Here is a 17285-nt window from a genome sequence, read left to right as displayed (position 1 = left end):
CTAATGGACTCAAGCAAATTGTCGAAATTTTACGAAAAAACTTTTATCCACCGCTCAAATTCATAAGCAGAACCAACTTACAACTTTGATCAATTTCTATTCAATTATTTATATTATTAAACTAAAATAAGCATTAAAAAATTCCTCTATAACAGTTTTAATAACTTTTTCAACGCATCTGTTTGTAACTAAAATATTTTTAAACAAAAAACTATCATAATTTAAAAATTATAAAACATCTCGTCTATTTATTTGCATTGGAATTAACTAAATCCGGCTCTGCATATCTGTATATGGTATTTTTGCAAATTTTATCTTTGTCCTAAGCTCGTCGAGATGCCTCTGATCGGGAAAAGACGTTTCTAAAGGTAAATAACTCACTATCTCGTGAAAAAAGAAAAGAATCGTCTCGGAACACCTCTTAAATGACATTCCGATGTCTATATACGGTTTTTTATGTAATCTCCGCCACCAACAAAAAAATCTTACGAGGTAATGTTGAAAAATAACCATACGGGAATTATGTATAAAATAAGATACAATTTTTTTTTGGAAAATGTTCAAAATTTTGAATTAATTCGATGGTTTCACATGTTATAGTGATAAAAGTAAAACTATAGAAATGTCTATAATTAGATATGGTTTTATGACTTTTGAAAATTTTATTTTACGTACAGAATCGATGTTTTGGACTAGTTTTACGAAATTCATCACCAAAAGTCGAAGCGATTTCATTGACACACTTCTCGACCAAAATGAATGGTTCAAGTATCTGTAAACATCTCAAATACCACTCGTATGACATTAAAAACGTCAAACTTCATTATGTCAGTGTCAGATTTGACATAATCACATCGGCGTTGCCATTTCTATAAACTTAAGTAGCAACCCCTATTTATTTAACGTTAAGATATTCAACTGGAGATGCGTCCTCGGGGAGTTGTATTCTCATTTTGAGTAAACAAAACTAATATTCACCATTGACAAATGGATGTCATCAGTTTAAAGAAAACATAAAAAAGCAAAGAAGATGAAAAAAATATGAGTTTACTCATAAGTACAAAACTATTCTTTAATACAGTCTTTTTGAACTTGATAAACGTGAATAAATAACTATATATAGTGAGAAATTTGTTAACCACTCATCATATTCGTCAGATATAAGTACTAGAGACATTTTAGGAACAAATTAACAGTATTGATGAAAAATAGAGGAAAATACTATTCCATATCTCGAATAGTGATGGTGAACGTTGAAAATAGTGCGACAAGAAAATATTTTCCATCCGGACAACGCGCCTTCACGATCTTGAGTGATCACAATGTCTAAAATTCAAAAATTTGTTAACCATTCACCGTATTCGTCAGATATAAGTCCTAGAGACATTTTTGGAACAAATTAACAGTCTTGATGAAAAATAGAGGCAAATACTGTTCCATATCTCGAAAAGTGATGGTGAAAATTGAGAATAGTGCGACAAGAAAATATTTTTCCATCCGGACAACGCGCCTTCACGATCTTGAGTGATCACAATGTCTAAAATTCAGAAATTTGTTAACCATTCACCGTATTCGTCAGATATGAGTCCTAGAGACATTTTAGGAACAAATTAACAGTATTGATGAAAAATAGAGGAAAATACTATTCCATATCTCGAATAGTGATGGTGAACGTTGAAAATAGTGCGACAAGAAAATATTTTCCATCCGGACAACGCGCCTTTACGATCTTGAGTGATCACAATGTCTAAAATTCAGAAATTTGTTAACCATTCACCGAATTCGTCAGATATGAGTCCTAGAGACATTAAAGGAACAAATTAACAGTCTTGATGAAAAATAGAGGCAAATACTGTTCCATATCTCGAAAAGTGATGGTGAAAATTGAGAATAGTGCGACAAGAAAATATTTTTCCATCCGGACAACGCGCCTTCACGATCTTGAGTGATCACAATGTTTAAAATTCAGAAATTTGTTAACCATTCACCGTATTCGTCAGATATGAGTCCTAGAGACATTTTAGGAACAAATTAACAGTATTGATGAAAAATAGAGGAAAATACTATTCCATATCTCGAATAGTGATGGTGAACGTTGAAAATAGTGCGACAAGAAAATATTTTCCATCCGGACAACGCGCCTTTACGATCTTGAGTGATCACAATGTCTAAAATTCAGAAATTTGTTAACCATTCACCGTATTCGTCAGATATGAGTCCTAGAGACATTTTAGGAACAAATTAACAGTATTGATGAAAAATAGAGGAAAATACTATTCCATATCTCGAATAGTGATGGTGAACGTTGAAAATAGTGCGACAAGAAAATATTTTCCATCCGGACAACGCGCCTTTACGATCTTGAGTGATCACAATGTCTAAAATTCAGAAATTTGTTAACCATTCACCGTATTTGTCAGATATGAGTCCTAGAGACATTTTAGGAACAAATTAACAGTCTAGATGAAAAATAGAGACAAATACTGTTCCATATCTCGAATAGTGATGGTGAACGCTGAAAATAGTGCGACAAGAAAATATTTTCCATCCGGACAACGCGCCTTTACGATCTTGAGTGATCACAATGTCTAAAATTCAGAAATTTGTTAACCATTCACCGAATTCGTCAGATATGAGTCCTAGAGACATTTTAGGAACAAATTAACAGTCTTGATGAAAAATAGAGACAAATACTGTTCCATATCTCGAATAGTGATGGTGAACGCTGAAAATAGTGCGACAAGAAAATATTTTCCATCCGGAAAACGCGCCTTCACGATCTTGAGTGATCACAATGTCTAAAATTCAGAAATTTGTTAACCATTCACCGTATTTGTCAGATATGAGTCCTAGAGACATTTTAGGAACAAATTAACAGTCTAGATGAAAAATAGAGACAAATACTGTTCCATATCTCGAATAGTGATGATGAACGCTGAAAATAGTGCGACAAGAAAATATTTTCCATCCGGACAACGCGCCTTTACGATCTTGAGTGATCACAATGTCTAAAATTCAGAAATTTGTTAACCATTCACCGAATTCGTCAGATATGAGTCCTAGTGACTTTTTTCTATTCCCTAACCCCAAAGTTTTTATCAGAAAGTGATTTTATCACATACGTAAACGTCTATTTAGAGAATAAAGACTGCAATTACTATTTAGAACGAGTTGTTCCTAAGTTTATAAACTAACCGTTAATTTCGCGCTACAGTCCAACTGTTTCCAAGAAAAACTCATTTCTTGATAAACATTATATGAAAACCAATTGTTTTTTTTTTCCCGATTCTACAATCATTTATTGTTGTGTTTAAAAGTCCGTAAAACAATTTTGATTTCGATTGGTAATTTTTCTATTTCAGTTATTACGCTTCGACAGCGTTTCCTGTCGGACCCACTCGACTGGTTCCTCCTATAAAGAGACAGAGGTTGATGACCACGACTAGAAATGGTAAAAATCAATCTCAAAAAACAACGATTATTCCACCACTCGACCAACTCAAAGTTTATAGTAAGTATTATTATAAAAATGAGTTTATGTGTTATAACGTTTAAAAATTTAAAGTCGGAATCCGACATTACGTAAGAAACGATGTCATTATAAAATGGCGACACACGCTTATGACGTCAAACTACGGGGGTTATTTGAATATTTAATTCGATAGCGATTAATATAAAGTGGTCATTAGGATTGTTGGCCATTGTTTGAACTCTAGAGGATTTTCCTACTACAAGTTCCAAATTAGTTGTATAATTAAAAACAAATGTTTTTTGCTGTTTGCATACCCCAGTTTTTCTTCTTTTATATCGTGGTATTAACGTTAGTACGATTAAATTAAATAAAGTGCTAGTAAAGAAATTGAAAAAATAAATGATGACAATAAAAAAATTTCTCAACTAGTTTTTTAATCAAATCCAATGCATAAAAACTAATAAAATCATAAGGGTGTTGATTGCATCATGGAAAATCTTCTTTATTCACTTCAAACTCAAATCATAATGTTTTCCTTCTCAGAAAATCGAATAAATGCATTAATCCTAAAAAAAAGAAAAAGTTTTTCACGTAGTTTACAAATTTGTATACTTTGTTTCAGGTAATCAAGATATATTGATATGCGGTAACTGCAGAGAACTTTTTTCCGAACTCCAAGAACTCCTCGAACACAAAAAGACCTACTGTAAATTACGTTTCACCTGCAAATGTGATTCAAATAAATCCAGTGAGTATTGTTTTCGTTCACTTTATATAATTAAGGACGCGTTTTCAAAAATAAATAACCAAATCGTTCAACAGGGTGGAAAACGTACCAGAAATTCTTAAAAACGGGCTCTGTTGTCGACGCGCCGCGTTCTAATCGACCGGTATCTGTAGCTCTGGCTTTAATTGAGCAGCCAAACCAATTTGCAGTGCGGTTATCGAGATATTTTCAAATATACGATCGTTTTTACGACAAATGTTTCTCCACCAGGATGTTATCCATCGCAAATTGGAGTTTTGCGATCAGTACCTCGAACTCAATCAGGATGATCCGTAGATTAATCGTAATAACTTTACTGGAACCAACAGAATCCTCACGTCTCCATTTAAGAATAATTAAAACTGTCGGTGGGGCAGTATTATTTAGAAGAAATACTATAAATAAACCGCCCACTACTAAAAAATTATATACAAATAAAGATCAAACGGAAAGCACCGCGCGAATTCGCCGAATTTTTAAGATTCCATAGTAGCAAGACAGGGTCAGTCTAGAGAATCATTTTGCAAACTTATTGTTAGTCTTTTCACATATTGAAACTTTAGTATCAATCGTCGTGTATAGAAAATAATATTTTCTTTGAGTTTTCATTGAATTGTTACAGAATCTCCGGAGGATCCTCACGCATCAGCTTCTCTCTTATGTGTTCAATGTAAAGACGCTTTCCAAAATGCTTGGGATCTCATGGTACACGCCCAAGCTGCCCACATGTTGAATATATACGAATTGGGTATACCATCAATGGAAAACTGTTCTCCACCAACGAATTCTCCTAGAGATAATAACACACCAGATAAAGTAAGAAGTTTCTTCTTTCATATGAATTGTCTGTGTTATATGTCAAATTCTTACTAAACTGTCAGTCAAAAATAAAAAAGAAGAATTTATAATTTTGACATTAGAGATTTTTTTTTAAAGTAGCAGTTGGTATAGTTGATTACTATGTATAAATACGCTACAACTAGTTTTTTCATTATTTATTTTTATCACTATATCGTTAAAAAATGCGTGACGTCTGTCACAACTATTTTTTAGATACCGATAAGTCAAAATTTCTTGTTCCGATATTAAAATCTAAATAATGAGTGACCATATATCATCAAAAAATGATTTAGATACCGATGAAACGACATCGTGGGAAATTTTGAGCGATCAACAAAGTTCTAGAAGCAGTTCTATAGAAAATATCGCAATCGACGAATTTGACAAGACCGAATTACAAGAAAAACTTGATAAAACCGATTTAGAACATGTTTTAATTGATATTCCCGATGATAAAAATGATAAAGAATCGCCGGTCGAAGATAAAACAGAAGAAACGAAAACGGATTGGAAAAAACTTAAATCGAAAGCTAAAAAGAAAATGAAAGCTCCGGAAAATTTAACGATTTTATCAATAGCTGCTTCGATATTTACTATAACAGGTTTAACTTTATTATGTTGTTTATTTCCTTCGGAAACGGATAGAACTAGTTTAGAAAATATCAAAAATGATTATTTCGAAGTTATTCGAGGAGATACAAGTTATGTACAAAACGCTTTTAATAAAACAACTGAAATTTTGACCGCAATCCATAATTCAACTAATTATCGTAATGCAACTAATCAATCTTCGGAAAACGAATGTTTAAATGATGAAGAAGATTATAGCTTCAATTTTCCAGATGAATTCACACACGAAGAACCTTCTACAAGTTTTGATAGTTATTCTTTGAAAAATCTACAAAATGCAACGTCGAATTTGATTTTTAATATACGAGACGCTTGTTTAGACCCAAACGTTCAAATTTTACTTTGTTCTTTAATGCAAGATGTTTTATTGATAAAACTCATACAACACATAGGAAAAAATCAAGTTTTCCCTACTAATTTAAAAAGAACTAATAGATTAAACAAAAAACATAAAACGGACGGTAAAAAAACTAAAAAAACAGATAAAATAATGACTAAATCTACAATTGGTATAGGAAAAAATTCTGGTAACAACAGTTCTGATGATACGACAAAAGAAAATGGTAAAAGCGAATGCGAAAGAAGATTCGAAGAACTAGAAAATAAATGGCAATATGTAGGAAAAAACCATAGACAAAAACTACAAGAAATAAAAGAAGAATTCAAATCGGAAATATTCCAAATGAAAGGTAAAGAAAAAGAACATTCATTAAGGAAACAAAAAATCAAATCAATAAGAGATAAATACGTTCAAAAAATTAAAGCCGATAGAGAAAGGTATTTGAGACAATTAAAAAAAATAAAAGATGAAAGACATAGAGTGATGCATGAAATATGTAAAAATAAAAAAATAGAAACTCAATCTAAAGATGCAGCGGTAGGAAATTACGGAATGTTGATACCAGAATATGATTTAAAAACAAGATTAAACAACTTGAACAAAATTAAAGAACCTGAAACCAACGGAGCGATTCCGGTTTTAACCAACAAACAATTCGAGCAATGCAGTAAGTTCTGGAATAATTTCCCAGCTCCAAAATTGAATAAACAAGAAGAAATATCATCCGAAGATGATTCGGATGATGAAAATACTGATTACATGCGGGATTTCGTAACTAAATTAATTTGTATGACGGTATCTTTCGATAACGGTCAGGATATTTGGTTACCTCCTAAAAAGTTAAATAACAAAAAACCTTACAGGAAAAACGAAGCCGGGGATCTAATTTGGTCTCCAATAGATTCCAACGATTCGTTATCGACAATTATAGCTAATTCGAAAATTAAAGAAAAAAATGTATCAGATACGTCGAAAAAATCTTTACAAACCCCCTCGACTGCTAGATTTGCTTTGAGGAAAACTTTCGAAGAAACCGATTTTTCTGGAATGAACTGGAAGAAAAATCAAATCACGAAAAATGATACTTCGAAGAAAGGATCGAATGAGAAGTTTCCGTTTTTGTCTGTTCCCCCGAAAAATTCCATTTCGATAGCGGAATGTAACGAAACTGATAATATTCCGAAAAACAAATCGATCACTTTGAGAAGTCTGTTGAAGAAATCGAAAACATCTCCGAATACATCGAAATCAGGAAGTATCGTTGATAAAAATGATTCAAAACAAGTAATTAATATTAGAAATGAATCGAAAATCGATAATATTAAGGAAGATACTGTAAAAAAACCAGATTTGTATCAACTTTTATTCGATGTTGATGGGGAGAAAGTTAGGAAAAAAGAAGAGGAAGTTTTGGAGGGATCTCATAAGAAATTTACACCGCCATCTCCGGTTCAGATGATGAGCAAGCAGAATCCTAAGTTGCCCAAGAAGGTTTACTTATTTAAAGGGAGATTATGAGCAGATTTTATCAAAAAAACACGATTTGGAAAAATATAATGAATAAATTTTATATTTTGAATTATTTCATGTTATAATTTTTGTTTATCGACGACTGACGAAAATGCAATGATTCGATTCGAATTTTTTAATTATCCTGATTAGATACATCAGGAGACATAAATTTCTTTCAGTATCCTTTGCATTAGAGTGGGAAAGATAGAACTATTGAGCGAGCTACGTAAGCCCGCAGTTCCAGACTTATAAAATCGAGATGAAACCGTCAACATTTCTATACATTTCGAAATATTGAACTGTATTAAATAACAAAGAATCGAATTGAGTTAAAAAAAAACAATAGATCAAACTCAGTTCTATTAGTTATAAAACGCAGATGGCTTAAAGTGTGTTTTTTCGAACTATAGTTCTGCGAGAAGATGAAAAACTAACTAAAGTTAGTATAGATTTGGTCAAAATGCAGTTTTTTTCGTATAAATTCAAAAAAAAAATCAAGTTTTCACCATAAATTTCAGTTTTTCATCTACATATTTTGATAAATTTCTTTAATTTCTCATTTCTTAGACCTTTTAATATGTTTATGTTTCTAAATGTTCATGATTTTAGATCTCTTCTGTTTTAAAATTAGTTTTTTCGATAATTTTTCGAAGATAGATAAAATTAGACGTTTCGACTTTTAAATTATATCTATCTTTTAAAAATTACTAAAAAAACTAATTTTGAAACAAAAGAGACTTAAAATCAAGAACATTTAGAAACATAAACATAATTTATAATTTGAAAAATCAAATACGGCTCAGAAACATTTCAAAAAACCTATTTACATCTTTTCCCGACAAAAGATAAAATAATAACATTTTTCTTGGTGTATAGTTATTTGGAACAAATCCCAAAATCTTTAAAATCATCTGATAGTACGAGGGCTGTTCATAAAATAAGTTTTCCGCTCAGGCTAAACCAAATAAAAAAAAAAGATTAAATTCTTAAAGATGTGTTTATCAGAATTAAGTTCATTAAAAGGTATACGAATAAAAATTAAGGGTTGGAGTTAATCAACATTAATTCCACCCTAGAGTGTTATATTTTAGAATACAAACTTGAAACCGACAGGATCATTAACTTTCGGTATAATTTCGGCCTCCCATTAGGGTAAAAGAAAGGGAAAACCAAAGTTACGAATGTGTTTCATCCCTTATACTCTAGAGAACAAATAAAAGGTAAAATAATGAAAAAAAAATGAAATTCGATTTTTTTTCAATATAGTAATTACAGTTTATGCTTTATCCTTTTTTTTTATCAAATTTTCTTTGTTGTTATTAATAAAACGGCACTATGTGACGTATTTATGTCTATCTTACTACTTACCGTACTGCCCCATAAAAAAAACCATAAACATGACACACTTTGACGTTAATTGCTGTTAATCATCCAATAAAGGACCGGCCTCAATTTATTTTTACGATATTCGCAAAACTCAAAATAATTTTTTATTGTAGTTTAAGAAATCGATTTGGTTAAATTTTTTCAAAAAAAAAACATAACTCTCGATACGCTAACATCGAAGCTATATAAATTTTTATTTTTCATATAGTTCTTTATTGCAATTTGCTCAGATATCTATTTTTTCCACTAAATGAATTCAATTACAACAATTACAATAATTTCCCATAAACATACAATAAAATTTTCTTATGTCTGATAATCAAAGTTCAATCTATCTATAAATTGGCAAATGATTGTGCATTTTTTTCGTGTTGTGAATTATTGAGCCCCCAAGTAATTCTGAACGTGGAGTAGATAGGTTAAAATCCACGTTGTACCGATTTATAAAGACAATTTTTGTCTTTCTCGTCGTTTTACTTGGTTTCTTTTCCTTCGTTTGTCACTGTCATTTCCAGGTGTTCTTATTCTAGATTTTATCTAATCTATACACCTGTCGTAGTTGAATAAGGTATATTTAGATCTTCCTTCATCCTACTTACAAATTTGTCAAATACTATTTAAAAAAAATAAAAATTAAAGAGAGGTTATGAATTTGATGTATTAAAGTGAGGTTATGAGATCCATATATTAAAGTGAGGTTATGAGGTCGATGTATTAAAGTGAGGTTATGAGATCGATGTACAAAAGCTCATAATTTGTCTTGTATAATCAGAAATACTTAACCTAACTTAATAAAATAAACGTAAAAAAGTTTTTGAAACATGTAGTAAAAAATATCGAGTTTAAACCAGCCCTGTGCTACCATGAAATTGTAAATATAAAACAAATTATTACCAAGTACGTATAAAAGAGGAAATATAAATTTTTAACGGTTGTTCAAAATGCGAAAGAGGGCGTAAACGCGCTGATACTATCAAACAAAAAGAGACGTAAAAAAACTATTAAAACGTATAAAAATTTTCATAAATGTAAAATTGAAATATGGGTATGAATAGGAAAATAATCCATATTTATGATTATTTCAAAATAAATCGATGAAACGAGCTCGAAAAAAATAAATTTACTATCTATGTTTAATATGAAAATATTGACAAGCAATGACAGCTTTTTAACCTTGTCAATTGGATAATATTGACAGATCAATTGATTTATGTCATTCAAAAATCTTGTCAAATGTCATGTCAAAGTTTAATGTACAATTTTGGGACTAGTAAAAGATGCAAGGCTACTTTAATCTATTTTTTTCTATTTTGTACATATGAATGATAAGCAAACTAGTATTATACGCAAAGTTTTAATGTTGGCAATGACGATCTGTCACTGTTAAATGTCAAATGTCAACGAAATAAAGTAAACACCAAATTCATGAAAACTAAAACAATTTCTATAGAAATAGTTACTTTGTTGATAGTATTGGCAGCAACGAAAGAAGGTCGAAAGCTTCTAACATAACCTCATAACTTTGGTTACATGAATCCCGATTTTTACTCGGAATATTTTTGATTATTTTGTACATATCGTTAGCGTTGTATTTCCAAGAAAAATTTTGAATTATTTCATATTTGAAGTATGAATTTTGTTTGTTTATCAATATCTCCATATCACCATAATTTTAATTGAAAAAATCTGTTGATGCGATAAACAAAATTCAATTTACTACTAACCTAATCTAACCTAATCTAACCTAACCTAATATAACCTAACCTAACCTAATCCTATCTAACCTAACCTAACCTAACCTAAATAAAATTCAATTTACTACTAACCTAACCTAACCTAATCTAACCCAACCAAAATTCAATTTACTACTTATTATTATACTAAACATAGTTAATGCCGTCCCAATGTTGTTTAAGTGATTTATAAAATTCCAAAAGTTAAAATTGATTGAATTCGATTTTTAAAGCTACAAAAAAATTTTTTCAATAGGTACTGAAAAGTCGATCATAATTTTTCGTTTTCTTATACATTTTCATATGTTTTGGATAAGACATTTTTTTATGTCACAGCATTAATTAGACGTCGTCTACTTACTCCAAATTTTTTTGTATGAAATCCCGGAGCACTCCGTATGACTACGTCGTCTATGTTTTGTCTTGATTTCATTCTATTCAATCATAAAAAGAAATTTCTGCCCATTCCATAATATGGTGTTTGCATTTTATCAAAAAGTGTTTATTTCATGAGTTTTTGTCACAAATAATGTCACAAACTATAAATAATATTTAAATATTTAACTGAAACTACACAAGAAAACGATTCTCATTGGTTTCCAGTTGTGACGTCGTAGGTTTAATAGAAACATTTGTCTGCTTGATGATCACGAGGTTATCGTTGCCGGCAACGTAGCATGTGCTGTTATAATACAGTTTTTATTTATTACTTTCGTATAAATAAAACATTTTTCCATATATGTGAATTTCTAAGTCAAGTTCTCAAATTATTACATAATCACGTTAAAAATTAAAAGCATAATTTCTATAAAATATTAAAATAAGTTTGATTTGAATCTTACTTATATTAAAATAATCTCAAAAGATCGTGAAAAAACCAACTCTTTCAAACCATATATTCAGTGTTTATTTTATACTTTGTACATCACGCAATATGGCGGTGTTACTGAAATGTTTAAACTACCTACAAATTTTTTGAATTTTCAATATTTTTTTTCAACAAAAACTATTTTCTTTTCAACTTCTTTCTTCTTCAACTCGTTTGATGTTTATTCATATATATAACTTTTTTAATAGCAGACAGTATTTCTTCTAAATAATTTCCAGAATTTTCTTAAGGTATATAAATGATTTATGGAACCGCAATAAGTTAAATTTTAAAAAAATATTCTTGATAATTATAAGTAAATTATTCTTCATAATTATAATAAATAATAAATTATTCTTGATAATTATAAGTAAATTATTGAAGTTAAGTGTGTAAATAAATTAATTAACCCCAAGAATACGAAGTGTGTAAAAAGATACGTAAATCATTATAATATTTCCATGAAAAGGGTGAGTTTTTTTGTTGATGTAATGATTTATTCATAAACAGTCGCAAATATGCATAAAACCCATCTATTTGTTTTCACTAACTGTTAAACCGATTGCCCTTTTATACTCATAGTATATCGAATATCTGAGCAATTTTCACTTTGACTAAACTATCAAACACACCGCATTTTGCAGCTACGCTGTCGGTAATAATGATTCCCTAGTATGATAAATTATAGGGGCTCGTGCAAGGTAATCACAAGTCGCGCCCATTTCGATACGCTCTAATCTATTCGTTAATGTCTCTCTTTGGCCGATGTTATCTGGATATTTTAACCCAAACCTTCTATCCCAGAGATTGTATATACAACTACAGATGACACAGTTTCCTATTTAGATATCATTAAATATCCTATTTCTACAAAAATCCTTGAAAAGAAAATTTTTATTCACAATTGTTGGAGGCAATACCAATGATTAATGTCCTAACGTATCTACAAATGGTCTTTCCACCATTCGATTCGATTGGGATCATCTCAGCCACAGATTTACTAAATTACAAAGTACTTTGGACATCCAAGGATTTACCATATCGTCTGGTTAATTCTTTCACCGACAGTTGTAGCCTCTTGATTCAGGATCGTATTTACCACCACCTTCTGTCGCTGGAAACGCTCCAGCGATATCTGAAGCAATCCTTTTGGAAAAGACTTTCCACATTATAGTGCTTCTCTTTCGTTTTGGTCCTATACTTAAACTTCTTATACCAGTCCTTCATTCGTGAAAACCTTTCACGAACTTGCTGAATGAAAACAACTAAAACAAGTTAACTTATGATATACCCTGTATTTTCCAAGTACGGCGCTGAAATTTTCTTATTAGTATAACTTCTGGATAATTGTGGATGTTCATTGTAAACGTTTAGATACGTAAATAGCACGAGGGATGTAATAATCGTTTAGACAATCATTCGCAAATTCCCATAATTCTTTGTGTTTTCCAATTGAAGCTACTAGACAAAACCGACTCCTAATTTATATTCCTTAAGAATTCTCTCGAAACCTTAACTTGCAGATGACAGTTAAAACAATAACATCTCTGTTTTGTGACGATATTACATCGAAATGTTTATTTAAATTAAGGAATTGGTTTTTGTCTGCGTCGAAAGAGATTATAAAAGACATCAGGTCTTCAATTTTCTTCATGTAAACAATGAAATTTTGAGGTAAATTCCTAACGTCGGTTCCAGTTGAATGAAAAACACAAAATTTTATTGGTAATTACATTCCATTGTTGCCGGTTTTAAAAATAAACAAAAGATACAGGGAAATATATTTCTCACCTTTCGACGTATTAGATGCTACTTAATTTTTTCCCTGTAAGGTCTTTAATAGGTAAAAGTTGATGTTGTTCTAATTACTTAATCACATGAACATCAATTTATCAAAAAAAAATGGAATTTTGGAATGATTCAATTGAAGTTTTTCTAAAATTTCTCAACGATCCTTTGTTCCTATTTTATGAACAAACGGAGGCCACCACTACACTGATTTGTTTACATATCTCGTTATTTAATAACCACGATTCGTAGATTACCATAAACACAAAAAAAGCTGTATCAAAAAAATGTTTTTTTTGAGCTTATTTAATTTTTCTTCAAATAAAATTTTTAGATTAACATTTATCTAAATCAATTAAAAGTTATTTGGAATATTTGAAATTTCGTATATAAATCCGTTGAGCAGTTGAGCCTCCAATACGGGAAATCTGTAGTTGAGCTAATTGGAAATCCTTTTAAGTCAGAAAAAGGTATAAATCTCAATTTCAATCATGTATTCATGTGTTAGGGAATGGAGTCCAGATACAAACATCGGCGGCCGTTCTGAATTCGCAAAAGTCTAGAAATGAGTTTTCTTTGAAACGTAGACTAAACATTGCATTGGGCGCTTTCAGAGCGGTATATCGAGCTTATCTATGACATTCTGAAAAGCACCATGAAAGCTCTTCCACCAGTCATATTTACAGATTAGTTGTAGATAAAAACATTTACTCAGATGGACGAGTTTGTACAAGGGAAAGGATATACATACATACATAAATATTTTTCTTTTCTTTGTTTAAATTGCACTATTTAAGACGTGGACATTTGAATTCTTGTTTCGCGGAATTGAAAATGGGACATTTTTAGTATTACATCGCGTTTATCTTCGAAAGTCAGGAAGCTTAAGAACTTTTGGTTTTTTCCTTGTAAGTTCTATGTGAATCAAGAAAAACCCCCGATATTATTATAACACAAATTAAAATGATGCTTATTCTATTCCATATATTCATAATTAATTAGAAAACTACTGAACGAATTTTCCCGCAGTTTTCACCAATAAATATAGGGATTCATGGGGAAGATTTTGATATACAATATGACAAGGTTTTTATGTGAATTAGTGAAAATCATTACAAATTACAAAACTAAGCCCTGTAATCTTCCTGTTGTTCGAAATATTTGTAATTAATTCAAATACTACTGAACGAATTTTCACGCAGTTTTCATCAATGAAAAGAGATATTTATTGGGAAGATTTTGATATATAATATGTCAACGTTTTTTTATGAATTATCTAAAAACCATCACATATTACAAAATAAAGCTTTATGACATTCCTGTTGTTCGATTTATTCGTGAATAATTCAAAAACTACTCAACGAATTTTCACGCAGTTTCCACCAATAAATAGAGTTATTCATAGGGAAGATTTTGATATTTGATATGTCAAGGTTTTTTTATGAATTATCCCAAAACCATCACATATTACAAAGCAAAGCTTTATGACATTCCTGTTGTTCGATATATTCGTGATTAATTCAAAAACTACTCAACAAATTTTCACGCAGTTTCCACAAATAACTAGAGTTATTCATGGGGAAGATTTTGATATATGATATATCAAGGTTTTTCTATGAATTATCTAAAAACCATGACATATTACAAAGCAAAGCTTTATGATATTCCTGTTGTTCGATATATTCGTGATTAATTCAAAAACTACTCAACAAATTTTCACGCAGTTTCCACCAATAACTAGAGTTATTCATGGGGAAGATTTTAATATATAATATGTCAAGGTTTTTTTATGAATTATTTAAAACCATCACATATCACAAAACAAAGCTTTATGACATTCCTGTTGTTCGATATATTCGTGATTAATTCAAAAACTACTCAACAAATTTTCACGCAGTTTCCACCAATAAATAGAGTTATTCATGGGGAAGATTTTGATATATGATATATCAAGGTTTTTCTATGAATTATCTAAAAACCATGACATATTACAAAGCAAAGCTTTATGATATTCCTGTTGTTCGATATATTCGTGATTAATTCAAAAACTACTCAACAAATTTTCACGCAGTTTCCACCAATAACTAGAGTTATTCATGGGGAAGATTTTAATATATAATATGTCAAGGTTTTTTTATGAATTATTTAAAACCATCACATATCACAAAACAAAGCTTTATGACATTCCTGTTGTTCGATATATTCGTGATTAATTCAAAAACTACTCAACAAATTTTCACGCAGTTTCCACCAATAAATAGAGTTATTCATGGGGAAGATTTTGATATATGATATATCAAGGTTTTTCTATGAATTATCTAAAAACCATGACATATTACAAAGCAAAGCTTTATGATATTCCTGTTGTTCGATATATTCGTGATTAATTCAAAAACTACTCAACAAATTTTCACGCAGTTTCCACCAATAACTAGAGTTATTCATGGGGAAGATTTTAATATATAATATGTCAAGGTTTTTTTATGAATTATTTAAAACCATCACATATCACAAAACAAAGCTTTATGACATTCCTGTTGTTCGATATATTCGTGATTAATTCAAAAACTACTCAACAAATTTTCACGCAGTTTCCACCAATAAATAGAGTTATTCATGGGGAAGATTTTGATATATGATATATCAAGGTTTTTCTATGAATTATCTAAAAACCATGACATATTACAAAGCAAAGCTTTATGATATTCCTGTTGTTCGATATATTCGTGATTAATTCAAAAACTACTCAACAAATTTTCACGCAGTTTCCACCAATAAATAGAGTTATTCATGGGGAAGATTTTAATATATAATATGTCAAGGTTTTTTTATGAATTATTTAAAACCATCACATATCACAAAACAAAGCTTTATGACATTCCTGTTGTTCGATATATTCGTGATTAATTCAAAAACTACTCAACAAATTTTCACGCAGTTTCCACCAATAAATAGAGTTATTCATGGGGAAGATTTTGATATATGATATATCAAGGTTTTTCTATGAATTATCTAAAAACCATGACATATTACAAAGCAAAGCTTTATGATATTCCTGTTGTTCGATATATTCGTGATTAATTCAAAAACTACTCAACAAATTTTCACGCAGTTTCCACCAATAACTAGAGTTATTCATGGGAAAGATTTTGATATATGATATATCAAGGTTTTTCTATGAATTATCTAAAAAACATGACATATTACAAAGCAAAGCTTTATGATATTCCTGTTTTTCGATATATTCGTGATTAATTCAAAAACTACTCAACAAATTTTCACGCAGTTTCCACTAATAAATAGAGTTATTCATGGGGAAGATTTTAATATATAATATGTCAAGGTTTTTTTATGAATTATTTAAAACCATCACATATCACAAAACAAAGCTTTATGGTCTTCCTGTTGTTCGATATATTCATGATTAATTCAAAAACTACTCAACCAATTTTCACGCAGTTTCCACCAATAAATAGAGTTATTCATGGGGAAGATTTTAATACATAATATGTCAAGGTTTTTTTATGAATTATTTAAAACCATCACATATCACAAAACAAAGCTTTATGGTCTTCCTGTTGTTCGATATATTCGTGATTAATTCAAAAACTACTCAACCAATTTTCACGCAGTTTCCACCAATAAATAGAGTTATTCATGGGGAAGATTTTAATACATAATATGTCAAGGTTTTTTTATGAATTATTTAAAACCATCACATATCACAAAACAAAGCTTTATGACATTCCTGTTGTTCGATATATTCGTGATTAATTCAAAAACTACTCAACAAATTTTCACGCAGTTTCCACTAATAAATAGAGTTATTTATGGGGAAGATTTTAATACATAATATGTCAAGGTTTCTTTATGAATTATTTAAAACCATCACATATCACAAAACAAAGCTTTATGGTCTTCCTGTTGTTCGATATATTCATGATTAATTC

At 30.1% G+C, this 17285-nt stretch overlaps 1 protein-coding gene across 1 annotated transcript in view; it reads left to right on the top strand.

Moving 5' to 3' along the window:
- The window catches only part of LOC130441848 (heterogeneous nuclear ribonucleoprotein C), a 218626-nt gene that overhangs the window by 195637 nt on the left and 5704 nt on the right, over window positions 1–17285 (top strand). The window contains exons 7-9 of the mRNA XM_056775659.1: window positions 3363–3511; window positions 4095–4220; window positions 4861–5054. Coding sequence (XP_056631637.1) covers window positions 3363–3511; window positions 4095–4220; window positions 4861–5054 — 469 coding nt within the window. The remainder of the gene's footprint in view (window positions 1–3362; window positions 3512–4094; window positions 4221–4860; window positions 5055–17285) is intronic.

The sequence above is a fragment of the Diorhabda sublineata genome, chromosome 3, assembly GCF_026230105.1.
Source record: "Diorhabda sublineata isolate icDioSubl1.1 chromosome 3, icDioSubl1.1, whole genome shotgun sequence".
Lineage (NCBI taxonomy): Eukaryota > Metazoa > Arthropoda > Insecta > Coleoptera > Chrysomelidae > Diorhabda > Diorhabda sublineata.
Note: the sequence above shows the minus strand (reverse complement) of the source record. Positions and strands in the feature narration are given on the sequence as shown.